Source organism: Betta splendens, chromosome 1, assembly GCF_900634795.4.
Source record: "Betta splendens chromosome 1, fBetSpl5.4, whole genome shotgun sequence".
Lineage (NCBI taxonomy): Eukaryota > Metazoa > Chordata > Actinopteri > Anabantiformes > Osphronemidae > Betta > Betta splendens.
Window position 1 is genome coordinate 11738741 of NC_040881.3, and position 25636 is coordinate 11764376.

The 25636-nt window shown below is 42.2% G+C and overlaps 5 protein-coding genes and 2 long non-coding RNA genes across 8 annotated transcripts; all 7 read right to left on the reverse strand.

Moving 5' to 3' along the window:
* Nucleotides 1-526: 526 nt before the first annotated feature.
* On the reverse strand, nt 527-2747 carry enam (enamelin). Of its 2 annotated transcripts, none has more exons than XM_055509669.1 (8): nt 2669-2747; nt 2426-2487; nt 2327-2350; nt 2142-2213; nt 2014-2055; nt 1896-1919; nt 1742-1816; nt 527-1314 (listed from the first exon to the last, which is right to left on the reverse strand). In XM_055509669.1, the coding sequence occupies exons 2-8, from the start codon at nt 2477-2479 to the stop codon at nt 916-918; spliced, it is 690 nt and encodes a 229-aa protein (XP_055365644.1). In that variant the 5' UTR covers nt 2480-2487; nt 2669-2747; the 3' UTR covers nt 527-915. The 2 variants fall into 2 exon arrangements, with proteins under 2 accessions (XP_055365644.1, XP_029014850.1); XM_029159017.3 differs by having other exon boundaries at nt 2142-2216; nt 2669-2745.
* Nucleotides 2748-4694: 1947 nt separating this feature from the next.
* LOC114859863 (uncharacterized) lies at nt 4695-5648 on the reverse strand. The gene is made up of 5 exons (XR_003786559.3): nt 5625-5648; nt 5503-5541; nt 5362-5406; nt 5197-5280; nt 4695-5105 (listed from the first exon to the last, which is right to left on the reverse strand). It is a non-coding gene; the product is annotated as an uncharacterized LOC114859863 (long non-coding RNA).
* On the reverse strand, nt 5643-7004 carry scpp5 (secretory calcium-binding phosphoprotein 5). The gene is made up of 6 exons (XM_041069420.2): nt 6541-7004; nt 6365-6426; nt 6228-6272; nt 6015-6089; nt 5882-5929; nt 5643-5802 (listed from the first exon to the last, which is right to left on the reverse strand). The coding sequence occupies exons 2-6, from the start codon at nt 6413-6415 to the stop codon at nt 5665-5667; spliced, it is 357 nt and encodes a 118-aa protein (XP_040925354.1). The 5' UTR covers nt 6416-6426; nt 6541-7004; the 3' UTR covers nt 5643-5664.
* A 90-nt stretch (nt 7005-7094) lies between these two features.
* scpp7 (secretory calcium-binding phosphoprotein 7) lies at nt 7095-9004 on the reverse strand. The gene is made up of 9 exons (XM_029151096.3): nt 8909-9004; nt 8747-8809; nt 8521-8565; nt 8378-8425; nt 8193-8234; nt 7965-8024; nt 7718-7879; nt 7424-7501; nt 7095-7334 (listed from the first exon to the last, which is right to left on the reverse strand). Exons 2-8 carry the CDS (start codon nt 8795-8797, stop codon nt 7454-7456), a joined length of 456 nt encoding a protein of 151 aa, XP_029006929.1. The 5' UTR covers nt 8798-8809; nt 8909-9004; the 3' UTR covers nt 7095-7334; nt 7424-7453.
* A 923-nt stretch (nt 9005-9927) lies between these two features.
* LOC114843747 (basic proline-rich protein-like) lies at nt 9928-14356 on the reverse strand. Its single transcript, XM_029130599.3, has 9 exons — nt 14114-14356; nt 13949-13990; nt 11775-13789; nt 11360-11671; nt 11159-11215; nt 10591-10734; nt 10466-10501; nt 10346-10384; nt 9928-10212 (listed from the first exon to the last, which is right to left on the reverse strand). The coding sequence occupies exons 3-9, from the start codon at nt 11832-11834 to the stop codon at nt 9928-9930; spliced, it is 933 nt and encodes a 310-aa protein (XP_028986432.3). The 5' UTR covers nt 11835-13789; nt 13949-13990; nt 14114-14356.
* Nucleotides 14357-15709: 1353 nt separating this feature from the next.
* On the reverse strand, nt 15710-17138 carry LOC129604392 (uncharacterized). Its single transcript, XR_008695211.1, has 3 exons — nt 16871-17138; nt 16711-16752; nt 15710-16605 (listed from the first exon to the last, which is right to left on the reverse strand). It is a non-coding gene; the product is annotated as an uncharacterized LOC129604392 (long non-coding RNA).
* A 3497-nt stretch (nt 17139-20635) lies between these two features.
* LOC114861885 (integumentary mucin C.1-like) lies at nt 20636-21766 on the reverse strand. The gene is made up of 4 exons (XM_029161559.3): nt 21485-21766; nt 21337-21416; nt 21208-21267; nt 20636-21082 (listed from the first exon to the last, which is right to left on the reverse strand). Exons 2-4 carry the CDS (start codon nt 21397-21399, stop codon nt 20741-20743), a joined length of 465 nt encoding a protein of 154 aa, XP_029017392.1. The 5' UTR covers nt 21400-21416; nt 21485-21766; the 3' UTR covers nt 20636-20740.
* Nucleotides 21767-25636: the final 3870 nt, after the last annotated feature.

Genomic DNA, 25636 nt, shown 5'->3' on the forward strand with positions numbered 1-25636 from the left:
CGGGAGGTTGGATACGTTCAAGTGAGGTTTGAGCAGCCCTCCTTAACCTGTTAGTGGGAACCCACAGCAATCAAAGCATTTCATGTTGACCCTCCATCTTTTATCTGCAACAGGCGGTAATTTTCCCGACCATTTCAGAGGAGCAGAGGATTAAGTCTGCAGACGCACACACACACACACACACACACACACACACACACACACACACACACACACACACACACACACACACACAGGTGTCTCCTGCTCAGTCAGCATTCTGAGGCGCATGCAGCCCTGATCCTATTAGATTGTGCCGGGTATTAGAGGGTTCAGAACAGGTGGATCCAGTTACTTTCAGATAAATAAGAATCATGAGGGTGAAGCGTAATCGGAGCTTCTGTCTGTGTTTCATGTGCCGAATGCAGGACGGATGCTTCCCGTGGGTCCTACACATATGCTGTGGTTCAGTGGCTCTCCCTGTTGGCTGATAGGGAATTTGCAGCTTCAGAGTTTCACAGCTTATACTTGAACTGAAGAGCACAACTTGGGGTGAAATGCACTTTTATTTTGCACTTGAATCATTCTGAAACAATGTGAAAGAACACCAGTGACAAAGGCAATGAGGGCAACCTTTACTCATGGTTAACAAAAAGAAAAAGACACAATGCTGACAGTTTTATAAAGCAATAACAGGTAAACTGGCTTCAGTATAATTTCCTCATGTTATCAATGGGTTTGGAAACATATTTTTTTATATATATGATGTTAGGATGCCAATAGACAACACAGACAGACAGACAGACCTATTAGTCCTTTTCTGGACAGTGTACACATCGCTGCATTACAGAACATTCTCTACCAGTCTTTTTCATCGTGTCGTGTTGTTTTGTGGTGCATAGAGACCCGTCCGGGTCAGTAACGAGCGGACGGCGGCTAGACTGGAGCAGGATCCGCTGCCGCTCCAGCTGCGCCGCCCTCAGCGGCAGCATCAGGAGCAGCAGCGCCAGCGGGAGCCGCGACATCAACAGCCTCGGGGGCTGCGGGGGCCACGGGGGCCGCGACATCAACAGCCTCGGGGGCCGCGGGGGCAGTGTCCACGGAGGCCACATCCACAGGCGCGTCCACAGCGGCAGCCACTACAGGGACATCACCCCCAGCTGGCCCCACAGCTGCAGGCTGGGCTGCTGTGGCTGCTGTGGCTGCTGGCTCCACTGCTGCTGCTGCTGCTTCAGCCACCGCCGGCTCCACCGCTTCGGCCTCCTCGGCCTCCTCGGCCTCGTCAGAGTTCAGGGGGGCGGCGGCGGCAGCCGCTCTGGGGGACGCGTGCCCATCCTGTGAAAATGAAAGACGAAGCGGAGCAGCTGAGCTGAGAAGAGCCGTTACTGCTAATGAAAAACATAACTGGAGTCATTCTGCTTTTTTCATCCAGCAGAGTTCTCTCCTCGTTATGGGTGGAAGCAGCTCTGCAGGTACGATATGTCCTCCAGTTCGCACACGCGTCCTCCTCTGAATATGTAAATGCCTTTCTCCCTTGTTTCAACATGGTGTTGTTGTTGCTTCTGCATAGCAAGTCTTTAAGTAGGGGCTTATTTTTAAAAGGCCACACTTTTTAAAAAGAAGCCCCAGCTTTGGGCAAAACTTTACACAGTTAAATGCTTCTGAGCATAAACATAAACAACAGCTTTTCATAAATGAACAGAGGAAGATCTTTAGTGGAAACCAGCTTGACGTACGGCTGGACATGAAGCTGCGTGCTCACCTCGGCCTCCTCTTCTGAGGCATCTTCCGCAGCTCTGGGAGCAGCGGGGGGCACGTCGGCGGGCGCAGCATTCACCTGCACACGAGACGCTTTAGTCGAACGACAAACAGACATCAGACGAAATGTTGCAGCACCTGATACACGACGTGCTCACCACCGCTGCCTCGGCTGGATCAGCCTAGAGAGATGAAGTATTTACAGTATAAGTATCACATAAGTGTCATATTAGCTTGTGACGAGCAGATAATAACACGAGAATGTGGAGAACTTACAGGTGCATGAGACGCAGGAAGGAAGGGGTTGCTAACTAGTTTCTGAAAAAAATCAGCCAGATATTTAATTTAATACCAAACTAAATGACAAGCAGATGCATCTTATTTTGAAGTGTACCCTTCAATACCTGCTGCTGGTAGAGCCTGTACATCTCCATCCACCTCAGGGCCTCGTTAGCATGAGCTGCATGAGCTGCAACCTGCTACAGAAACACCAGACCCACCCAGACACGTATCATACAATTAAAGCCAGGCCCCAATCACAGCACAGGCGCTGGTCGTACAGTAAAGCATGACATGGCAGATGTGTTACCTCGTTGCTTTCACTCTGTGGAGCCTGCACATGCAAAAAAAAGGCTCAGGTTTACGTCATGTCCTCAAAACAACAGTGTTTGAATGTTAACTAACTCACTGGTGCAGCCAAGGCAGAGACCAGCAGACACATCATCAACACCAGCAGCTTCATGGTGACTCCTGTTAACAAGGCAAATGGACAATGTATGACAGTGATTTAGGTCTAAATTCCTTTGCTTAATAAAATGAAACCTTTTAAAGATAAAAGTTAATTAAAGCGTTGTGGCTGTGGGATCTATAAATTGTGCAGGATTATGTTTCTAACAAAGTGTAAAATTGCTTCATTTTAAAAATTCATTACCTTTATTTCTTCTTTGTGGAGAGAGAGAGTGGTTCAATATGTGCCTCCTCGGAGACGAGACGAGAACTGCTCATTGTCTATCATGAAAGCCACTTATATAGTGGAACATCTCATAGCAGCCAATCACATACAGTGAGAGACACATAGCTATGTGTTTGAAGAACACTTCAAAAATGAAAAAAGAGACGCAAGTATGATGAAGGCCCCTCTCAGTTAATTACACGCTGCACAAGCATCCTTTGCACACACGATCTGTGCTGTGCCTCAAACCAAGCTGAAACAAGACGAGAAGCTGACATATGCAGACTTAGGGCCATAAGACGCAGTGGGAACAACACAACTAGTCTGAGCCTTGCTCTGAACATACTGTAACTTGAACTTGAATTCTGGCCTAAACTTTATCCTAACCTTCAAACAGCCTTTTCAAGTCCCTTGTACTCAAAAATGTGCTCACTTTGCTAGGACACACACACACACACACACACACACACACACACACACACACACACACACACACACACACACATACACACTGGGTTTACTGATGACTGTGCCTCTGCATACATTACTGGGATCTTGGTAACTTATGTTTACATTTTGTTTACTTTTTGCAGCTACAAGATAATGAAGGACTTGGTGGATAATCTGCAAAACTGTGATGTAAATAGTCCTCCTTAAAACCTGCTGAGTTTGTGACTTTTAGCAAGCAGCATAATCACCTCCTTAAAACATAAAGCAGTACTTTCATTGTCCTTAATGCCAGTGTTTGTACCTATCGGCGGATCTCAATAAAATATTTCAGTGAAATATTGACTGTGTTTGTTACAGTAGTTATTAGATATTGTTTTTTGCCAGGGAATTAAGAATCCAAATAAAGAGAATTGATTCACCGCTTCTATTTTCCAGAGCGTGTCTGCAACAATCCTGCCTCTCACTCTCTGACAGGTGAGCAGCTCTGTTACACATAAGAGGTGAGGACACTGTACAGTCGATGGATGGATGAAGGTTGGAGCTCAAGGTGGAGTAAAACCTGCAGCCACATCATTTCCTGCTGCATCAACGCGTCAACCTGAAATAGATTTCCACTTAAAATCTCATTAATCCCATAAGAAGTGTAACCTACTAAAGAAGTGATGACAGTAAACGCTCACACCCAGCGTCGGCGTAAAATGGCTTCATTTCACTCACAACCTCATATTCATTCCAAACTGTTCCTTCCCTCAGACATAATTAGCCAGCGGCTCCAGCTGAGTGTTCCATGCGGTGGGTGCAGGTCTCAGCAGGCGCTGACCCACAGCTGGTGGGAAGTGGCTGCTCGTGGGAGTGATGATTGGAGGAAGACCTCACCGTTCAGTTTCACAGCACACACGACAGCACGAAGAACAGAGGGCCTCGTTCATGCAGGTAAAACGAACGCTCTCCAACACGTCCTCAGCCGTCGGTGAAACAGTAGACGTCGTGTAGATCCAGTAAAAAACCCAGTGAATAAAAGCCAGACCTCGCGTGAGTGAGCGGCGCCTGTGCGTTTTAGGCGTCTTTGAAGAGTTAAGTGGTCTCGGGTTGTGACAGGTTTTTGTCCCCAGGGGCCGTTTTCCATATTACCTTTACGTCTTCTCTGATGAGACGGTTCCTGTACATTCTGCCGTGGGGAAGGTTGATGTGTTGCATTTATGACCTGCTGCCTTTGCAGTGAAAGACGCTTTTATTGTAGACGCCAGTCTTGGTGATTTATGTTACAAAACACAGGTGTTTTGAGGTTTACACTTATATATGTTTCATATATTTTTAGTAGCTTTTCATGGTTATTGCTTCATGTTTTCCAATGGTTCTGAAATAACTTGGCAGTATGTTGTTATCGCGTCTAATTTTAGGATGTGCTGGAATTCAAAGGGTTAAATTAAACCCAGCGATGCATTTGTAGGATGCAGTGTTATTTGATTAGCACCCGCTCGTCACATTTCCAAATTCACAAGTCCACAAAAGTCCTATAAATGATGTAAACAATGTCAAACTTGAATATGCTTGAAAATGTATGCTTTATTGTTATTTTTTTAAATGCAAATAGTAAAGGTTAGAAAAGGCAGCATTTTCTCCAGGTCCTGTCAAAATAAAGCATGAAAGTCCATTTCACAATAACAATAACAGAAAATGGCTGCTGAAAGGTTTACAGGCACAGTACATGTTAATATTAATGAATGGCACACAGTATAAAGTGAAACACATTCTTCAGAAACACGTTTCATTATATCTTAATGATGTTGTCATTAGATACAGTAATGTATTAAATCTCTGTGACTCTATTCTCTATAAAATGTACTTATAAGGTATCTTTTTAGTATTTTAACTAAGACTGTATGAAACAGTGTTGTAGGTCATTTTCTCTCCTGTAGAACGCGTGTCATCCTCTTTTCATGACTCCTCACAGCTTCACAGGCACCTGTAAAGACAGATCAGCATTTTAAATAGTCCAACAATAACACAGATGACAGTTTCCACATATTCACTGCAGGCATCGTTTCAATGTAGACCTGGTTTGTCTGAGTGGGTTGGTCCTGCTGGAGAGGCTTCATGGGATCCTGGGACGGAAGAGGATTGGCATCAAACGAAGGAACCTGAAAGAAGGAACAAAATCCATCAGTAAAAATCATTTATGGCAAGTTGATATAATATCTCAGACATTGATATAAGCTCACAGCTTGCTGGTGGAAGTTTGTTGTGGGGTACTCGAAAGGGTTAACCTGTAAAAATTAAGATGATGATGAAACACCTCTTTACAAAGAAGCAAGATGCATTAAATCTTTGGAGCAAATAACATCTTATATTACTGTAGATACCTGAGGGGAATTTGTCATAGGAGGGATGTTTGTTAGTATCTGAAAAAAATATATTCATATTAATCATTAAAGATCCAATTATATCTCTCTATATTATTATATATAGGTTTAAAATGTGTTACCCTTTGCTGACTGAAGTCATAGGGTAATACTGTAAATAAGTCAGCACAAGAAAATAATCAACAAACTGTTTTTGCAAAACTGCGTGTATGAAAAAAGAAAGGCACTTACAACTTCAACACTCTGTCTGCCTGGTGGCTGAGGAATGGAGTACTTGAGGAAACCATAGGCGGGAAAGGGCTAAAGAGGAACCCAGAGTAAAAACATCAGCAGGCTGTTGGGACATGTGTTAATGACTTCAGTCAAACTAGCTGCTCACCAGGCCTCCATTTGTTCCAGCCGTTCCTGCAGGAAAACTGGGATAGATCTACGAAACCGGGGGACAGAACACATCAGCAGGCTGTGGTCCACACGCATGAAACTAGCATACAAAACCAGCATGAGGGACTTACTAGTTCTACACTATAGGCGCCAGTCATTGGAGGCTGGGGGAGGGGCTGACCAGCTGAGAAAGGCAGAGGTTTCGCCTAAATACAGATGGAAACATGGTCACGAGACGTTCAAGCAACAGGGTCTTCATCTTCATCGTCTGTAACACCCCATATTCAACGGTTTCCTTTCTCTTTTGCATTTTCTAAATAAATGCTGCACAGTGAGCTGGGTACCTGCTGTCTGGGTCCGGCGAAATGAGGCGTGTAATGAAACGGCGACTGAAAACAACACACAAGAAACACAGACACAAATCAGACGGGAAGCGGCGTGAAACCCGAGCAGCACGTCCTCGGCTGCAGTACAAACTCACGGGCGCAGCCGAGGCCGAGGCCAGACACAGGCACAGGATGGCCAGCTTCATTTTGGCAGCGTCTGCAGGGATAGAATCCACCCCAGTGAGTGATAACAGGCGCAGCAGGGGGGGCCGGCGTTGAAAACACCGTCCGGTCTACAGCGCGTGGCTGCTGGAGCCTCATCAGCACTCACCTTGTGCAACGGCAACGCGGCTGGAGTCGGTGATGATGCTGGAGATGATGCCGGGTGATGGTGTTTTCCACAGCGCTGCTCTGGCTTTTTATGCGCTGCCGGCCCCACAGAGGGCCACTCCCAGTGGACGCTGATGCTACCTGATAATTAGGCACAGCGCAGGTGTCTAGTCCTCAGCTTTACTGAATGACCAGTGGTCAAATCCACTTTCTGTGTAATGGCAGGCTGTTTGATTATAACCTTCAGCCTGCCTGCTCCTCGTTGTGCCATCACAGCAGTGGTGGAGTGTCTGCTGCTTGAATGCTGTGGTTTTAATAGACTGCATAAAATGAGTCCATCTACAATATTATTCATCAGGACGTTATTGCTTGTTTAAAACCTGGGCTCTTCTTACTGTAGGTGAGGTCGTCATGTTGTTTTCTTCTTCGTTCTCTAGGCTGATCTGGTAAATACAGTATACTGAGTTGCATTTAGCAATTAGCAACAAACAAAAACATGTTTTAGAAACACCGAGGTGTGACATGTTTGAGTCGAAATATCATCGTTGCAGCTGCTGCTTTTTGACAGTTTATTTCAGTGAAGCGAGAAAAGCTGGTCGTTGAAAAACACTCGTTTCATTGAACAGCACAGTATTTTTTATTAGGACGCTCTACAAGTCGTTTCGCTCCCATATAAAAGCGTAGCACCATCTCTTCAACAAGGCAGCATCAGCAACATTTTCACTTTTAAAGGCAAAGCACCGTATTGGTTTGAACAGAAGCCTCTGTCACCACGACAGGTCCTGGTTTCATCACCTGAAGGACAGAGAGGCAAAATCCTCTCAATATGTGAATTATACACTTGTTATTATGTTGTGTGTTTATGTGTGTGCGCGTGTGTGTACCTGTGAGCACACACTGCTGATTCTGATGTTTTAATCATCCTCCTCATCATCATCATCACCACCTCTGGGCCTGGCAGGCTAAAGTGACAGAGAACAGGTTTCTGCTGATGAGTCAAAGTTTCTCAACACTTCACCAGAAAATAGCTTGGCTGCCGCTACCCTGAGGCAACACTCAATAATTAAAATGAACCCGAAGCCCTCAGATTGATTGGTTATATAGTTCACATAATGAACAATATAACCAATCGATCCTTTTCAAATGATTGGTTAAGTGAAAAAAAGAATCAGTCTTACGGCGGCAGCGACAGCGAAGACTGGGAGAACGGGCTGAGCAGGAACAGCTGGAGCAGCTGGAGCAGCTGGAGCAGCTCTGACAGCAGGAGCAGCGGGATTGGAGAGAAGAACGGGGGCAGCAGCAGCAGCGGGATCTGATGGCGCAAAACCAAAGGGGTAGTACTGGAGAAAAAGAGAGAGAGAGACGGAGAAATTAATACATTCTCAACATAACAGCAACAAAAACACATCAATATCTGCCACTTACCACTTCCTTGATCTCTCTGCCATCTGGCCCGATTACGTCCTGCTTGATGAAACCTCGGACCTTTCAGTGGAATCGCAAATCATTCAATGTTTAAAAGGTTTCACATGCATTCACACTGTGCATTCATTTAGACACAGCTGAGCTGCTAACATAAACTATTAAGGCTTTTTTTTTTGCTTTTTTTGCTTCTGCTGTCACATAGAGGTGGTTTGTTAAACGGGCACTCACAGGTCCGCCAACAAAGTTCTTCTGGTCATCAACCGGGAGCAGCTGACAATAAAAGCAGCCAGATCATCAGCAGCAGCAGTTTATCTCAGTTGCATTAATCACCATTCATGTCACTAACAAAACTATGAAATGATGCAAACTGATTTATAAATGTGTGGTTAAAGGTTGCGTAACTGAGCTCTTACTACGTCCAGAGTTCCAACAGGAGCTCCAACAGGAATGGCCTGGGCTGCCTGGAAAGGTCACCATAAACTCAATGTACGCAGGTCAGAGTAAAGCCCCAGGAACTGCATTATAATAGCAGCGGTGCATTAGCATTAGACTGTACCTCAGGTGGAGCAAAGCGGATGTCAAACTCCATGTACATCTGCGGCTGTACAGAGGAATGAGAAGAGAACATGCTGCAGCCTGAGCATCGTCAAAGGTCAGGGTGATGTATGTATGTAACTATATTATGCTACGTTGTGAAATGTGGTAGCGCTAAAACACAAATGAGAAAAATATCAAGAGACATGTTTAGAAATGTGAGAAAACAAGTGAGTGTTTCCTCATACAGCACAGACGGCAATCCCCAGGATGCAGGCAGCCAGGAGGAAAGACTTCATCTTGAAGAAACGCTGTGAAAGAGAACATCTGGAGTCATTACACTGGACTGCATCAACCGCATCTGAACCTCATCGCTTCATATTGTCCAACAAGAAATGCCGTTACTGTACCTTTTCTTTCGGACAGTCGCACGAGGTTGTGGAGGAGCGCAGTGATCGGCGGAGAGGGAGCTGCTCCTATTTATTTGCCGACACAAAAAGCACGACGCAAACCTTTGACAGGCGTTGGTGATCAGCCAGGGATTTTTATTGTTTTATGATTACTAAATTGGCAGCTCCATCTCCACGGGGGCTCTTATAAATCACGTTAGGCTCCAAACAGCCATTAATCACATTCCTAAACTATGTGTTTACACTCCCGAAGGTCACCGGGTTTGTACATGAGCTGGAGACAAAAGCGTACAGTACAGTAGAAGTAAACGCAGCATTTTACAGTTTTAAAGGTTTATTGTAGTTAAAGCACTTTTATAAACACTAGTCTACTACACACTAGTCTGATCCATCATTTACACTAATACAATACAAAAATTTGAATATTGTGTATGGTAAATAGTTTGTTGATGACATCATGAACGTGCCTCACTCACTCACCCACTCACTGAACTGTACGGTGTGTAGGACACACTAAGTGCTGCACAGGGACCCAAATCAGTTTATTATTATTATTTGTAAGAATTGCTCCAAGTTTCAGGTAAAACCAAAAAAGTATTTTATATTTATAGTGATAGTGATAGTGATTTTAGCTATTTTTTTATTGCCTCATAACTTTCTGCTTTGGTTCATTAATGCAGCTCTGCTTTCCAGCTGCAGCAATAGACATTTGCTCTAAGAAGCATGTGATAAACGTCGAGTGGCAGAGAGAAGAAGAACTACAGTAGCTGTTAAACATAAAAGAGAAGACTTTTCTCACAAACAGCAAAGAGTGAACATACTGGGACATAATGCATACAAATGGAGACAGTATTGATTTTAATCGCCTCTGTTTGGTTTTATAGGGTGTTTATTATAAAAGAAGAGCAAAGAATAAAATGATTTAAAACACGTCCATAGTCAGTAAAATCTCAATCAAAAAATGATTTAAAGGAAACCTCATTGTTAGTCTTTGTTTCTTTTCTCTGTGAGTCGCTGTGTTATTGTTGCTGGTGTCCACAGTTTCCTTGGCTGCGTTGGACTTTGGCTTGAACGGGCGCTTGGACTGTGGCCTGAGCTGCTTTTTCCGACCCCGCGGGGACCCTGCTGGTGCCGGGCCGCGGTCCAGCGCCGGCCGGCCTCTGTGCCAGTGGGCCGGCCGCTGGTGGCGCCCCGTCCGTGGGCGCCGGGCCTCGCTGGTCCGGGTTGGCGAGCCCCGCGGCCTGCTGCACCGGCTGCAGCACCGTGGGCCTGTACGCGCCCAGCTGGCTCAGTTTAGCTGCGATCTGAAACAGAGAGACAGCGCAACCAGGGGTGAGGGAGGGAGACGGCTGGATCCTCGCTGGGATCAGGGAGTTCGTTGGGCAGATTGTTTGAACAAGTGGGAGACAGACAAAAATCTTGGCGGCGACGCGGTACCTCCAGCTCCTCTGAGCTCAGGCTGCCGAGTGGAGCGCTCTGTAACGAATGACAGCACTTTAAATTAAACGCCATGACTTAGAAAGTTGTGAAATTACAAAAAAAAAAAGAAGCATTTACCCCAGGTTGCTGGAGCATGTACATAATTTGACCATTCTGTGGAGGAAAATGAGATGTTTTTAAGTTCAGACTATGTTGTGTTTGCTGTGAAGCCGTCAGATTTGGGTTCATCTTAATACAAATACCTGTAGCACTGGCTGTGGTGCATCTCCTGACGGAGCAGCTACAGGTGATGCTTCTGCAGGTAACAGGGGACTGTTTGGTGCGGGAGCTGCCGGAGTCTGTGGGAGAGGTGGTTCGAAACGCACTGGGAAACTGTACGGGGAGAACTGGAGCACAGACCATTTGCATTCGCATGTTATTTGTGTGAAATGTTTCTGTGCAAAGTCAGGAAGAAGAAGGAATTCTAGCAGATTAAACAAACCACAAACATCACGTGTAAAAAAAACAACGCATGACAGACAAAGTGGTGTTGAGGTTCCCATTTCAAAGCCACATTTTATCCGAGACATCAATCAATCATCTCTATTTCCACAACACAGTTTGGTATGAAAGGGTGTCGGGTTCTGTCAGTTACACAGTACACACTGACAGCACATGCAAGTGTGAAGAAACACCCTGCGCTGCATTGTACAGGCATGTTTCCAAATCCCCGGGTGAAATATTTCAGGCGGAACGTATGTTTTGTTTGTAGAGTCAGTGGCATAAAGCACAGACAGCGGCAGGGAGCGCTCCGTCTGTTTAATGTCTTACCAGCTGGTTTGTGTATGGTGATAAAAACAGAGGGAAGTATCCATAAGGAGGGAAAACCTGAAAACAACGAGCACAAAATGAATGACTGGAAGTCCTGAAATGGCTGAATAACAGCAGGGAAAGGCAGATTTCTAAATACGTTGTCTTGTTTGCTGTGACTTATTCTCCATGTGTTACTGTGTTTTTCTAATGAAGTCCTACCAGCGGCTGCTGTGGTACTGGTAGCGGTAGCGGTAGCGCAGGCTGGTTAACAGGCAGGGACTCTTGCACGCCTGGCTGCAGAGGCATCATCGCTGCAGTGCCCCCTATTGGAGACCAGGTGTACTGTTGGAGGAAAGGGAGGAGGTCTGGACCACCCTGGGGCCCCGGCTGCCGAGGGACTCCAGCCTGCGCTTGTTCCAGCACGGGGGAGGGCAAGGCTGCAGCCTGAGGTGTCTGACCCTCAGCCGGTTGAATCGGTGGAGCCTGAGTGGCTCCACCTTGTGACAGCGAGGGAGGAAGGGCATCGCGGACCTGAAAAGACAACAAAGCCTCACGTGTTCAAACTAATGCAGACAAAGATTAGGTTGAATTAAATAATAAAGGTTGACACATTTGTTTCTATGAATCTACTTACTGGTACTGCAGACGCCATGATCGAGAAAGACGCAGATAGAATTAGAACAAACATTTCCATGGATGTAACAAAACCGTTAACTCCACAATAGCAGTGAAAGCTGTGGATGAATGTCCACCCGGAGCCCCGACGCCACTGTAAGTGACTGTATGTATGTATGAAACGGCCCAGAGGTGAAGACAAACTTATGCGTCGCTCGCAGAGTGAAACAACCAATCACACAACAGTAAAAGGAGACAAATTCAACCTAATCTTGTGTGTGTATGAAGCAACGAGTTAAACGCTGAAAGTAGTCGACTGTGTAGGCCAGACGTCCTGTTTTCCTTCAATTATCATGCTGTAATGTCTACAGAAATGAGTAAACAAACCTGTGGCTACAAGTGATGGGTCAGTGTCTCAATGATCTAATTACAGCAAAGCAAAGGCGCGACAAACTGTGAGAAAAATGGAAGGAAGGGAAGAAAGGATTTTATTAAATACTACTGAATATTGATTATATGAGTGAACGTGATCATATTTTTTTGTATAGTGTACAATTATTGGCAATTTTAGTTGGGCAAAACCAAACATTGCAGTATCAGTTTTTCAGTGTGGAGGAAAATAAAAGACAGAGACTAAAATACTCTTTTGTTTTGTGACTAAATGTTTAGATTTAGATTTTTTACAATTTAGCAGTTGTATGATTTTATATTTATATGTTTATACAGTAGGAAATTCAGTGTGTACTGTACTCACATGTAACCACAAAAAAAAACACAAACTGACTAAACAAAAAATTATTTGGTTCAGTTTATTTTAGTTCCTATTTTAAAATGATTAAATTTAGGCTGTGAAGTTTGCCTGTAAACTAACTTTTCCAAATCTTTAAAATAGTACATTCATAACAAATCTTTGTGCAAACCCACTTTTGGGGAAAGCAAATAAACCATGAGCCCACAGTGATTTGGTTGGGAATTAAATAACAGCTGTTCATTGGTGGGAATGTTGAGGAAGTGGACCATGTTCTGTTCTGTTAAGTGCAGCAAAGATTTTGGCAGTGCAGCAAAGAAAATACTGGTCAAGAGGCTGAGTCATGATAAAAAATATAGTGCAAGACACTTCACTGGCGAAGCAGACATGAGGGTATTACAGGCTTAACGCTCATCCTTTTCTTAAGCTGCGTTGATCCAGGGGTGGTGAAATGTGGCCACGCTGAGTGGATATTACATCAGTATGTCATCAAGACAGTCCCGCTGGTGTCTCGCACCAAAAGACCGGTTCCTATTCCACATCACAATACGTCACTACATTCTGAAAACGTAACATGGACATTATAGGAAAAGTAAGCAGCAAATATATTAAAAATCATACATATTGGTATTAATAAATACTGAAATTTAAAAGCATGCAAGAAAATACTTTTGTGAAACTTAATATCTTGTTTTAACTATGCTTCCAAAGTCTAAAATATTACCAACATTCTAGGGTTCCAGATGAAGATTTTTTTTGTGCAAACCAAAGAATAGTGAATGAAGGAAAAGCTAATTCTGCTCTCAGCTCATCACGCATTATCTGTTGTCTCCTCGTGGACTAACAGCAATGGTGGTCGGGACCGTCGGGTCTGGGGTTGGAGTAGTTGGAGCCGGGGTTGTGGTTGGAGCTGGAGTCGTTGTTGGAGCTGGAGTCGTTGTTGGAGCTGGAGTCGGGGTTGGAGCTGGAGTCGTTGTTGGAGCTGGAGTCGTGGTTGGAGCTGGAGTCGTTGTTGGAGCTGGAGTCGTTGTTGGAGCTGGAGTCGTTGTTGGAGCTGGAGTCGTTGTTGGAGCTGGAGTCGTTGTGGTTGGAGTGGGGGTCGTTGTGGTGGTGGTTGGAGTCGTAGTCGTGGCTTTAGTCGTGGTTGAGGTCGTAGTCGTGGCTGGCTTTGGTGCCGGTAACGGTGGTGGTGGTGGAGGAAACGGTCGTGGAAGCAGACCTGGAAACAGCGGCCACAGAGGGATGGAAGGCTGGCGAGGTCGTGGCCAATAGCCTCGGTGCCATTTCTAAACCAAGACAAATAGATTAAAATAATTTTTGATATAGTATTTAAAAAAAAAATGAGCAAACAGACTCATTTTGCTACGCGACCAGATTAACCTGATGCTTACCTCATCACTGTCAGACTCACTGCTACTGCTAGAGTCATGATAGTTCTTTCTTACCTCATCACTATCTGAAAAACCTCTAAAATTGCGATGGCAGTCCTGCAGGAAACAGAACATAATATAATAATAATAATTTGATTCGTGAATTAACATTTACTAAATGAAAAATGAAAAATTTACTGGATTCTGGTATGGATCCAGTAGCTGGATTTTTGTACTTACAGCAACAGGTGAAATGGTGAAGTAGAGAATCATCAGAAGAATCAAGGTCATCTTGCGCTGCAGCTGCAGGACGTCACAGTACGAGTGTAAAAAGCCTAATGCAGTAAATATTAAGCTGGTGTTTTCTGCCTCGTCGCCAGTCCCTCCAGGAAATGCAATAAGCTTTTAAACAGCATCACAGAGGCTGCATCTTTAAAGGTGTGTTGCTTCACCATCAGATGTGGTCGGTTTCATTAGAACCTGCACAGACAAAACCAGCACAGGCGTGAACAAGGCCTCATTATCTGATTAGAAACACGACCTCTTAATAATCCTCAAGTGTAAAGTATTGATGAAAGATGCTGCTTATCCCACCCACACAAATAAACCCGTCCCTTTGATTATGCCCAAAATAGTAGTAATTATTAAATACAATAGTTTATGAAACAATTCATACTGTTTAGTGTGACGTATTTTGACATGGTTTCTTAACACACACTGTAGTATCTGTTGCCTGAGCTGTGTCTCCGCCTGTGAAACAGTGGTTGCTCTGTGTTTTCCAAACACTGTAATCGCCTTGTTGACTGATGGTGGACCTTATTTCTTTCCGCCATAGCAGTAATTACATTTTAGGATCTGTTGCAACGATCATATCTCTGCCCATCTGAAGATTAATAAGGCGTTTATTTCTTAATAACAGACAGACATGTGGAAACCAACACAACTCTGAGGAGTGAAACTTTCAGAAGGAGACCTTTAGAAAATGTCATTGTATAATATTTCGTGTTTCACAGTTATCACCTTCTTCATGAAAATACATTTATTGGGTTTTATCAAAAGAGAATTCATTATGATGACAGCATCATGACAATGATCTGTAATGTAATGTTGACCTGTGCAGAGTGACATTTTGTCAGCTGGATCTCTGGGTGTGCTGGGATGGGCTCCAGCATTCATGCTCTTTAGGACAAGCAGTTATTGTACCAGGAATGGTTAGAAAAACAATAATGTTTCAGGCACAGCAAATCCTGTGTCTCAATCTCCAGTTCAATACATTGTCTGCCTGTTGAAGGTTAGGAAAAACATTGGAAGGTTAGCTAAATATGTAAAGTCAAAACTAATTTGACTTAAACAGTTTCAGTTTTCAAACAATGCTAAAGTTAACAGTTCACTAAGAGTCTTTATCATTTGGTGCGTTAGCCCAGAATGTTAATGTTTGGTTTAATTGCTTGGAATAAAAGGACCTACATTCTGTGAGACTTTGCTTTCGCCAACACCACGCTGAGAAATGTGCGTCTAATAAACCTAATGACTTTTTATTTTTTGAATTTATAACAATTCCACCAAATCCACTTAAACAGAACTAAACAGTGCTCTTCTTATAGAAACCATATATACAGCATTGGTTCATTCTATTATGTATTTGATGTGATTCTTTACATTACACCTCGTATCTTTCTTCATAGCTGCTTGTTTATTAAATAAATCATGAAGCATTCATTCCAAATTTCATATGATGTCACTTTTTTGTCCTTCTTTCGCCTCATCCATTACAAGTCTCTTAGACAGAAAGATGTCACTCAGTGACTGACTGACTATAGAAAGTATGTTGTGCTAATCATGGTCAGAATCTATCAAACCTAATGCCGCAGTATGATTTGGTTTTAGAGCAGATTTTGGTAAAGAGTACAGCAACCTTTGTGTAGTATGGTTTACTTAAACTAAAGTTAAAAATATCCATATAAAATAAGAAGTAGTATTATATTCATAATCTGTGCAAGAGAGTTCTTTATGGCAAATTAACATATTTGACATTTACAGTAGCAGTTAATTAGTTGGATATTATGTCCAGCTTTAAGTGCCTACAGTAAAGACAGTGCAGTGAAAAGTTGCTGAGTTGTGACAAGAAGAACAGTCAGACACATTTTACAGAAGCAAAGAGTCTGGAATTACAGGGTCCATCCCCTTCTTAAGCTGTGCTGATCCACAGGTGGTGATTTGTGTGCACACAGAGTACATAGTATTACAGTAGAATACTCCCACTGGTGTCTCTGACAAGCCTCCAAAGGAACACCGTAATTACACCATGGACAATATGCCACTAACAGTAATTCAAAAGTGATAAACATGAAAGATAGGTAAAAGAAATATGCATACCATTCTTAATACTGAAATGAGAAAACATGCAAGCATATACTTTTCAAAAGTGAGCAATATTTTTTACATATAAGAGACAGCCCAGTTTTTTATATCACTGAATTTTGTCATTCATTTGATAATGAATGAAAATAAAGTGATTCCTGCCCTCCAATGAGCACAGGTCATCTGTTGTCGCCTCGTGGATCCGTGGTCTGGGGGGGCAGGGGGCTTGGGGTCGTGGCTGGGTTTGGTGCTGGAGGGGAAGCTGTAGCAGGTGGTGGCAGTGGCAACAGACCTGGAAACAGTGGCCAGAGAGGGTAGGAAGGCCATGGATTAATCGGCCTGATCCAGTACACTGGGTAACCATAGCCTCTCTGCAGCAAAAGGAAAAAAATAATATTAATTAGTAAAATTATATATTCTTTTGTTGACAACTGGTCATATTAAATTGTTGCTATAGCATAAAAAATCTTTCTTACCTCACCACTGCCTGAATAGCGTTTATAGTAAGGATGGCAGTTCTGTAGAAGCCAACAAATAAAACACCGATTTGCTTGTTGCATTCGCTTAAAACACTTCAAACTCTAAGTTGCACAAATGGAAGTAAAAAACAAGTAAATGTAATCATTTTGTACTTACTGCAACAGGGAAACTGAATAAGTAGAAAACCATTAGAAGAATAAACATCTTGCACTTAAAACTGAGAGGACGTCTTGAGTGCAGGTGTAGCTTAACGCCGAATTAAATATCAAGCGTGTGTATTCTGCCTCGGAGCCAGTCCCTCCAGGAAGCGCTATTAGCTTATAAACTGTGTGGATGTGTCCACGTCTCTCATGTACATTAAAGTTGTGTCACTTCACCTCAGATGCCGTTGATGTCAGAGCAGACACCGAAACCAAAGCAGACGTAAACACAATGTCATTACCTGAGTAGGCGCTAAGCTCCGCATCCTGTTCAAAGATGAATGACACACACACCATTGGCCAATATACCCACTGTGTAGACCCACACACTGGCGTGAATCACTTCAAGGGGCGTCCCATTAAGTTACTGTACCTCCATTTAACCTGGATAACATTCATTGATTTCCTTATGAGGAGCAGCATCTTGTTCTCTCAAGGAGAGACTAGACCCCTAAAGTAGGTGTGATTTCAGATGGAGGTTCCCACAACTTCAGCAATTGCAGCGCACGCGTGCGCACACACACACACACACACACACACACACACACACACACACACACACACACACCCTTGTACTTTCATTATGGTGAGGACCTCCATTGACATAATGCCTTCCCTAGCCCCTTACCCTAACTCTAACCATCACAACTAAAGGCAGACGTCTAACCTTTGCTCTAATCCGAACTTATCAACCTAAACCTAACCTAACCTCAGCCCTAAAATTACATCTTAACTCTCAAACAGCCCTTTAAACTTGTGTGGATCTGCCAGCCACTATTCAGTTTGTATTTGAATCAAGAATTAAAAGTAAAATGCAGAAGATTAAAATTCTGAATACACGTAGTTTACAAAAGGTGTAACTGTTAATTTTTTTAGAACCTGATGCAAAATTGTATTGTAAATACTGACATATTAAGACATTTTTCCCCAATGATATACAGAAGTTTCCAAACTAATGCATTTACTATAAAAAAAGCAATGATTCTTTACATTTTTTATATTTTAGAATAAATACATTTAAAAAACTTAATGGGCTAAACAAATAGGCTAAAACAAAATTATTTTATAGAGGAAAAAGGTTGTTTTTGTTGTCATACAACAAAGTTTTCTATTCCACCACCAACCCTGACTTTTTCAGTCTGTACAGATAAATGATAACACCTACCTTTTTTCCTCCTCTCGTTTCCTCCTCGTACTAAAGCTACTGCAGCCTCTAGAGGCAAAAATGAAATGTGACTATGGAAGCCTGAACCCTGAGGGGTGTGTGTGTGTGTGTGTGTGTGTGTGTGTGTGTGTGTGTGTGTGTGTGTGTGTGTGTGTGTGTGTGTGTTTGTGTGTACTCTATGTACGTGTATATATAATTATAAATTGGTCATTACACATTATTTGGTGTGACCAGTGTTATAATAATATAATTTTCTATCAGTTACAGTATATTTGGTGTTATTCGATCTAGGTTTTCCAATGTGCAGCAGAAATAAGATCATAAGCACATAAAACACACAAAACAATTTCAAGACAACATTTTTTTTCTTTTGTTTATTACCAGATGTTACAGAAAAAATAGAAAAAATTATTGACTCTCGGTCGACAAAGACACTGACATCATCAAACTACTTGTTTCCTTTTGCAATATAAATTGAATAAAGTCAAGGTGCCGCTGAAGTAGTGCTACTTTTATAGGTATGTTTACGTATGTGGGTACACACAACTAACCATTACAACATTAAAATATGGTTGAAATAATGTCAATATTTTTGTGATGTTGATGTCAACACTGAAACAACGTTGAACGCTAACATTTAATGCAACAATACATAATACATTAATCAATACTGTCTTTCCTAAACTGTCCTGTCCAAATTAAAGCGTTTTTGCCTCTCTCTCCCTCTCTCTCTCTCTTAGTGTGTCTGTTGTGTTGTGTATGTGACGATGCAGCAAACAGAACAGGAAATCCCTTAAGTTGTCACATTCATGTTTATTTACTGTAGTCAACATGATTCATTTGATTTTGTGATCCACACATTGAAAATGTAATGTCAGCTCAATCTGGTTTTGATGATGGTTAATGTTATGGGAAAAATTGTTTCTTCCTTATTCGATGCAGTTATTATATGATTTATGACTTAAGACAAAACACAAGATATTCATTGTAGAACATAAGTATTTTTTATGGATTTGACATTTCACCTACATTGTTCAATGCTTGTCTCTGCCTGATAGACTCTGGACTCTAGCTCCCAAACCCAAGGTCGGGGAGTTGTGCCTCTCTGTCTGTTGAGACTTAGTGCTCCTTCCTCTCTGATAGTCAGACGCCAGTGATGCAGGTGTGAGAATGTAAACATCTGCACACACGGCGACAGGGATGAGAAGGTGCATGCAGTCTGATTGGGCTGCACAGACACTCCACGTGGTCGGACAGAGAGGTTAAAAGGCAGAAGCAACTTGAGGATCGTGGGCTCTTTGCATCACACCTTCGTGGTGTGTGCACTGATCTCCCCAGCTGGTTTTTGGTTTGTTGATGTGCACGATCAACATCCAAGTTTTTGATTTGCTTTCCCCGTTATTTTTATTTCCCTTTATTTTTATAATAAATTACCCAAAAGACAACTCTCCCATCTGCCTCTTTCATGGGAAATCTCCACCACATTAATGATCATCTATGATGTGGCCTTAGCAGTGGTAGTTGTGGCCGCGGTTGTAGTGGCAGCAGGTGGTATCAAAAGCTGCGCCAGCAGGAGGGAAAACAAAAGATTGCTTTGAGGACGGGGATAAGAAGGGTAGTACATGTACGGCATGAAAGCACCCTGCACGACAATGAAAAATAGTTATAATGACATATATCACGACTTTCTTATTTATCCTAATAAAGGTGTGTCATTCTCTAGTAAAAAGAGGAAAACTCACCCTAAAGCCGTAGCGTTCCCGTGAGCGTGCAACTCGTTTGGGGGACTTATCATTAATCTGTGGCAAAAGTAGTGAAGTTGTGCTCTTAGTGTTGCTTCTGAATAACAAATACAAGCACACTGATACTGCGCATTTCCCACTTACAGGATTGGCCAAAGCAAGGCACAGGATGCACCCGAGCACAAACGCTACCTTCAGCATGCTTTCACCTGTAGGAGCAAAGACTCAAAGACTCATGAACTCCCAGAAAATGCATAAAGACTTGAATTACTTACAGTCAAATACAGCGTGTGCAACGTCAGCCGAGAGTCTCAGTTGAGGTGGGTGGAGCGGAGTCGTGCTGTCAGGTTCCACCTTATATATGATCACAGGAGGGGATTTTCTCCTGGTTAGCAAACAACCAGGCAACGCAAAAATGCATGTAGGACAAATGTAGTGAGGAAACCTTGACCACCTCTTGTCAAAGTGAGGAAACAGGCAAATGGAGTAATCTTCAGAGACACACCTGGTCAGTGTGACGAATCCACTGCGAAATATCAGCTGTGCCTTTGTGTGCATTGGAATTAGATCTGCATTTGCACGGAAAGCTGCTAAAACCAAGAGCAGGATCGAACATATGAGAGATGTATTCTATTCTATGTATGTGTATGTAAAATAATGAATTAGTCATATTGGTAATAATATTATTATTATATAATATTATAATATAATTTTTCTGTCAGTTATATTCGGTCTTATTCGAACTAGGTCTTGCAATGTGCAGCAGAAATAACATCATAAGCACATGAAACCCTCGAAACAACATTTTGTTTTCTTTTGTTTATTTACCAGATGTTACAGAAAAAACAATATCTACATACTGTATATGATCACACAACATTGGATTTCATTAATTCATTGTACAACAAAGTTTCCGGTTTTATGTGGTAGCAGTTACACTAGTGGTTGCGCTAGCGGTGGTTGTAGCCGGAGCTGGAGAAGGAGTTGGTCCTGGTGTAGTTGTGGCGCTAGTAGCTGTAGTGGTGGTGGTAGCAGCAGTAGTAGTAGTTGCAGCAGTAGTAGTAGTTGCAGTAGTAGTAGTTGTCGCAGGCGTAGTAGTTGTTGCAGGTGTAGTAGTTGTCGCAGGTCTAGTAGTTGTCGCAGGTGTAGTAGTTGTTGCAGGTGTAGTAGTGAGTTGTAGCTGCAATAATTTATTAATAAGCTGGATCAACTGTGATTTCAAATCAGGGTTGCCAGGAAAAAAAGGGCGACGGGGATGCGACTGCGGAGCAGAGGAAGCGTTCATTAGTACGTTCAGTAATTCAGTAATACTTCAGTAATTGTGCAGTATCATGAGACAGTCCTTTGTGTTGAATAATGAAGGTTCACATAGAGGAGGACACTTACTTTACGGTTGCCATAGCGTTCATGTGAGCGTGCCAGTCGTTTGGGTGCCTGGTCATCATCCTGAGAAATAAAAACACTCAAGGTTTTGTGTTGTTATAGGTCTGCTACACAATTTGATGTCACACTTACAGAGTTAAACTCAGCCAGAGCAAGACACAGGAGGCATCCGAGCACAAACACAGCCTTCAGCATGGCTTCAGCGTTCACACCTGCTGGAAAGGGAGAACATGTTTAGATGCTGTACAAGTGTTGTCTAATATTAACAAAACGTTTCTACCTCTACAGAAGAGAATAAGGAAGGGATATCAGCAGGACAGACAAGTCCTCACAACTTTAGCAGACTCGCAAAAGACATAGTGGCCTTCTGAATCTTGTGCTCCTCTTATATTCAGCTAACAGGAAGTGGGAATGCTGGGAAACTGTGGTTATTAGGACACTCCTAATTTCGCCATGTGAAAATTAGGAAACAGGTCATTAAATGCAGACACACCTAGGATAAATAAATTTATTTCACATTTTAGGAAGTAAAATAGTGAAACATTGTATTTTACATTGAGAGAGTGAGAAAAATACATTGACAGGGCAAGAACTACTGTAGGTGTCAGTATAATAGAGAATGAGAAACTAAATGAACATTTGCTTTGTTTGTCTTTAGATAATTTTAATCCTTAGGGATATGTGTAACTAGGTGGGGAGAATAATCAATGCAAATGTCACATGCTTAAACACTCTTGCACAACAAATGGATTTTAGTAAAATATTAGTGGTAGTAGTGACTTCAGGATATACTGATGTTAAATGAATGCAATGCTGCAATTACACCATACATATATATATAACTGCAATGCTTTCTGATAGTAATATGTGATTAACTTTATAAATAATAAAAAAAAATATATAAATCATCATAGTTTTGCCTCAGGTGTGACTGAAACATCCAGTTGGGCTTCTTACAGCACAAGAAGCAACTAGAAAAGGTGTTTTTACAAGAGATGTTTCCAAAAAGACACCAACCCCTTATAAATAGACTGACTAGAATACAAGTGATTTTAGGATCTAAACATGGTGGAGTCAACAGTTGACTCTCGGTCAACAAAGAGACTGACATCATCAAACCATTCGTTTACTTTTGCAACATAACTTGAATAAAGTCAAGGTGCCGCTGAAGTAGTGCTACTTTTACAGGTGTGTTTACGTATGCGTGTACACACAACTGACCATTACAACCTTAAAATATGGTTGACAGGGTTCAATATTTTTGTGATGTTGATTCAACATTGAATGCTAACGTTTAATGCTAAAACGTCGACAGAACCACATTGAATTCCTGTTTCCCCATCGACGATAATTCACCTTTCTATTATGAAAACATAATCCAGTGGTCGTTCATCCATAATTAGGATGTTTCATCAACTATGATTCAACATAAAAATGGGTACATAATTCAAAACTGTCTCTCCTAAACTGTCCTGTCCAAATTAAAGTGTTTTTGCTTCTCTCTCCCTCTCTCTTAGTGTGTCTGTTGTGTTAGTGTATGTGATGATGCAGCAAACAGAACAGAAAATCCCTTAAGGTGTCACATTCATGTTTATTTACTGTAGTCAACATGATTCATTTGATTTTGTGATCCACACATTGAAAACGTAATGTCAGCTCAATCTAGTTTTCATGAGGGATAATGATCATCTTAGGGCTTAGCAGTGGTTGTCGTAGTTGTGGCCACGGTTGTAGTGGCAGCAGGTGGTATCAAAAGCTGGGCCAGCAGGAGGGACAACCAAGGATTGCTTTGAGGACGGGGATAAGAAGGGTAATACATGTACGGCATGAAACCACCCTGCAAGACAATGAAAAATAGTTATAATGACATATATCATGACTTTCTTATTTATCCTAATAAAGAAGGTGTGTCATTCTCTGGTAAAAAGAGGAAAACTCACCCTAAAGCCATAGCGTTCACCTGAGCGTGCAACCCGTTTTGGCGACTTATCATCAATCTGTGGCAAAAGTAGTGAAGTTGTGCTGTTAGTGTTGCTTCTGAATAACAAGTACAAGCACACTGATGTTGCGCATTTCACACTTACAGGATTGGCCAAAGCAAGGCACAGGATGCACCCGAGCACAAACGCTACCTTCAGCATGCTTTCACCTGTAGGAGCAAAGACTGTGATGGAGACTGGCTCTCATGAACTCCCAGAAAATGCATAAAGACTTGAATTACTTACAGTCAAATACAGCGTAGGAAACGTCAGCCGAGAGTCTCAGTTGAGGTGGGTGGAGCGGAGTCGTGCTGTCAGGTTCCACCTTATATATGATCACAGGAGGGGATTTTCTCCTGGTTAGCAAACAACCAGGCAACGCAAAAATGCATGTAGGACAAATGTAGTGAGGAAACCTTGACCACCTCTTGTCAAAGTGAGGAAACAGGCAAATGGACTAATCTTCAGAGACACACCTGGTCAGTGTGACGAATCCACTGCGAAATATCAGCTGTGCCTTTGTGTGCATTGGAATTAGATCTGCATTTACGCGGAAAGCTGCTAAAACCAAGAGCAGGATCGAACATATGAGAGCTGTAACCAATAAACCGCTGCAAAGCTGCTCAAAAATTCCAAAAGCCTTGGAATTTTTTTTGGGGGGGGGACTTATATTAAAGTAAACAAATAACACAAGTATGCTCTTAAAAATATTTTTAATGCAGAAATAATTTCCACTGTGTGTAATAAAATTGTATGTTATAATCAAAAATTTGATTTAACATAAACGTCATTTTTAAAAAGTCCTAGTTTTTATGATGGAATTTTTGGTTTGTACTGTATAAATACTAAAATAGATGTTTTAACAGTAGCTAACTTTAGTTTGGGTAAAACTTAACCTACAGTAGATGTCCTTTAATATGAAGTCATTAATACTAGAGGACAGTCAGGTGAGTTAAATGTTGACGTTTATGTGACAAAGGAGGACTCAGGCCTCATGGGAGTTTGACCCAGATCCTTGAGAGTGCGCATGGTCTTCAAGCACCTTGTTGTCAACTATGAGTGTATTTCTACTTTCTGGTCTGATTTGGCCTGAGTGTTTTAAGAAATACTTAACGTCAAACTGCTGAGATGTGTCCCTGATCGTTACCTCACCCTGTTTCCTCACTTCGACATGAGAAGGCGGACGGCTTCGTAACTGCACCGCACAATAAATCCTGATGAAGCCTCTGTGTTTGTTCTGTACCTGTATAAAAGCAGTTCTGGATCGTAGCAGCGCTACAACATCCACCGTCCTCCACACTGTCTGCTGACCCTGTGAAGACTTGGCTGTAAGTACAGCATATTCATTCACTGTCTTCTTTGGTTCCTGAGGGCGATGGGTTGATACAACAACACAGGCTTTAAATCAGGATCACTATTTTTTGTCCAACAGTGAAACCATGCTGAAGGTAGTGTTCATGCTGTGCGGCCTCCTGTGCCTCACTCTGGCTGAGCCTGTAAGTTACTGAGACAGTGTCATTGTCGTTTTACTCTAATGCCTGGACTCTTATAAGCGCTGTTACTTTTCACAGATGGATGAGAAGGTGCTTGAACGTCATGCACGCTCACATGGCTCTGACTCTAACTCCATTGAGGTGAGTGTCTTCCTCTGTCCTATAAACTTCAACATTCACCACATCAGAATGTCCTTCAATATTAGTAATAAATGACTGTATTTTTTAAAATTATTGCTTCTCTCTTTCCTACAGCATTTACCTAAACCTAAGCCTAATCCTAATCCTAACGTGCCTGCCAATGATCCATATTTCAAGATGTTGCAGGACATTTTTGCCTTTTTGGCCAAACTGCCAACTCCACCACCTCCTGCTACTACTACTACTGCAGCAGCTACCTCCACCACAGCTGCCTCCACCACAGCCACTGCTAAACCTGCTACTACATAAAATCTTAAACATAGAGCACTAAATGAATGTGTTACCAGCTAACATGTCTTAACGAATCAAGATAAACTGATCTGTAATATCTGCTGAATAAAGAAGAGAAAAGGAAAAAATGTCTAAGTGTGTTTGTTTTCCAAACATCATGAAGTCAACTGTGAAACTCTTTAACCGTTTGCAACTAAAACCTAAATTAACTAAGTATTTTGAAGGGGGGTATTCAGATGCACTAAATTGCTCAGTGAACAGCAATAAAGCTTGACCTCAATGTTTATTATAAAGCTCAAGTGTTTTTTTAAAAAAAAAAACATCTCAGTTATTAAATCCAACTTTTTCCAGCAAAATGTATTCTTGTCTGAATTTGAGAAGATGATGCATTAACTCTTCCTTGACTTACTGTAATATAATAAGACATAAGAGATATGACTTTATTGATCCCACAGTGGGGAACTCCCTGTGTTCCAGCAGCAGTAACAGTAAAGAGACAGAGAAGAACACGGAAAAAAACAGTAAAAA

Coding starts and splice junctions, on each gene's coding strand:
- LOC114843747 (XM_029130599.3), bottom strand. CDS start 11,834: ATGGAAATGTTTGTTCTAATTCTATCTGCGTCTTTCTCGATCATGGCG. Junction 11,216..11,359: donor CAGTACCACAGCAGCCGCTG/GTAGGACTTCAT, acceptor CGTTGTTTTCAG/GTTTTCCCTCCTTATGGATA. Junction 10,502..10,590: donor CACCACAGCCAGTGCTACAG/GTATTTGTATTA, acceptor TTTCCTCCACAG/AATGGTCAAATTATGTACAT.
- LOC114861885 (XM_029161559.3), bottom strand. CDS start 21,399: ATGCTGAAGGCTGTGTTTGTGCTCGGATGCCTCCTGTGTCTTGCTCTG. Junction 21,268..21,336: donor CTCTGGCTGAGTTTAACTCT/GTAAGTGTGACA, acceptor TTTATTTCTCAG/GATGATGACCAGGCACCCAA. Junction 21,083..21,207: donor AACGCTATGGCAACCGTAAA/GTAAGTGTCCTC, acceptor TCTGCTCCGCAG/TCGCATCCCCGTCGCCCTTT.
- scpp5 (XM_041069420.2), bottom strand. CDS start 6,415: ATGAAGCTGGCCATCCTGTGCCTGTGTCTGGCCTCGGCCTCGGCTGCG. Junction 6,273..6,364: donor CCTCGGCCTCGGCTGCGCCC/GTGAGTTTGTAC, acceptor TGTTGTTTTCAG/TCGCCGTTTCATTACACGCC. Junction 6,090..6,227: donor TCGCCGGACCCAGACAGCAG/GTACCCAGCTCA, acceptor ATCTGTATTTAG/GCGAAACCTCTGCCTTTCTC.
- enam (XM_029159017.3), bottom strand. CDS start 2,479: ATGAAGCTGCTGGTGTTGATGATGTGTCTGCTGGTCTCTGCCTTGGCT. Junction 2,351..2,425: donor TCTCTGCCTTGGCTGCACCA/GTGAGTTAGTTA, acceptor TTGCATGTGCAG/GCTCCACAGAGTGAAAGCAA. Junction 2,056..2,141: donor ACAGGCTCTACCAGCAGCAG/GTATTGAAGGGT, acceptor GATTTTTTTCAG/AAACTAGTTAGCAACCCCTT.
- scpp7 (XM_029151096.3), bottom strand. CDS start 8,797: ATGAAGTCTTTCCTCCTGGCTGCCTGCATCCTGGGGATTGCCGTCTGT. Junction 8,235..8,377: donor CTGTTGGAACTCTGGACGTA/GTAAGAGCTCAG, acceptor TTTTATTGTCAG/CTGCTCCCGGTTGATGACCA. Junction 7,502..7,717: donor TCTTCGCTGTCGCTGCCGCC/GTAAGACTGATT, acceptor CTGTCACTTTAG/CCTGCCAGGCCCAGAGGTGG.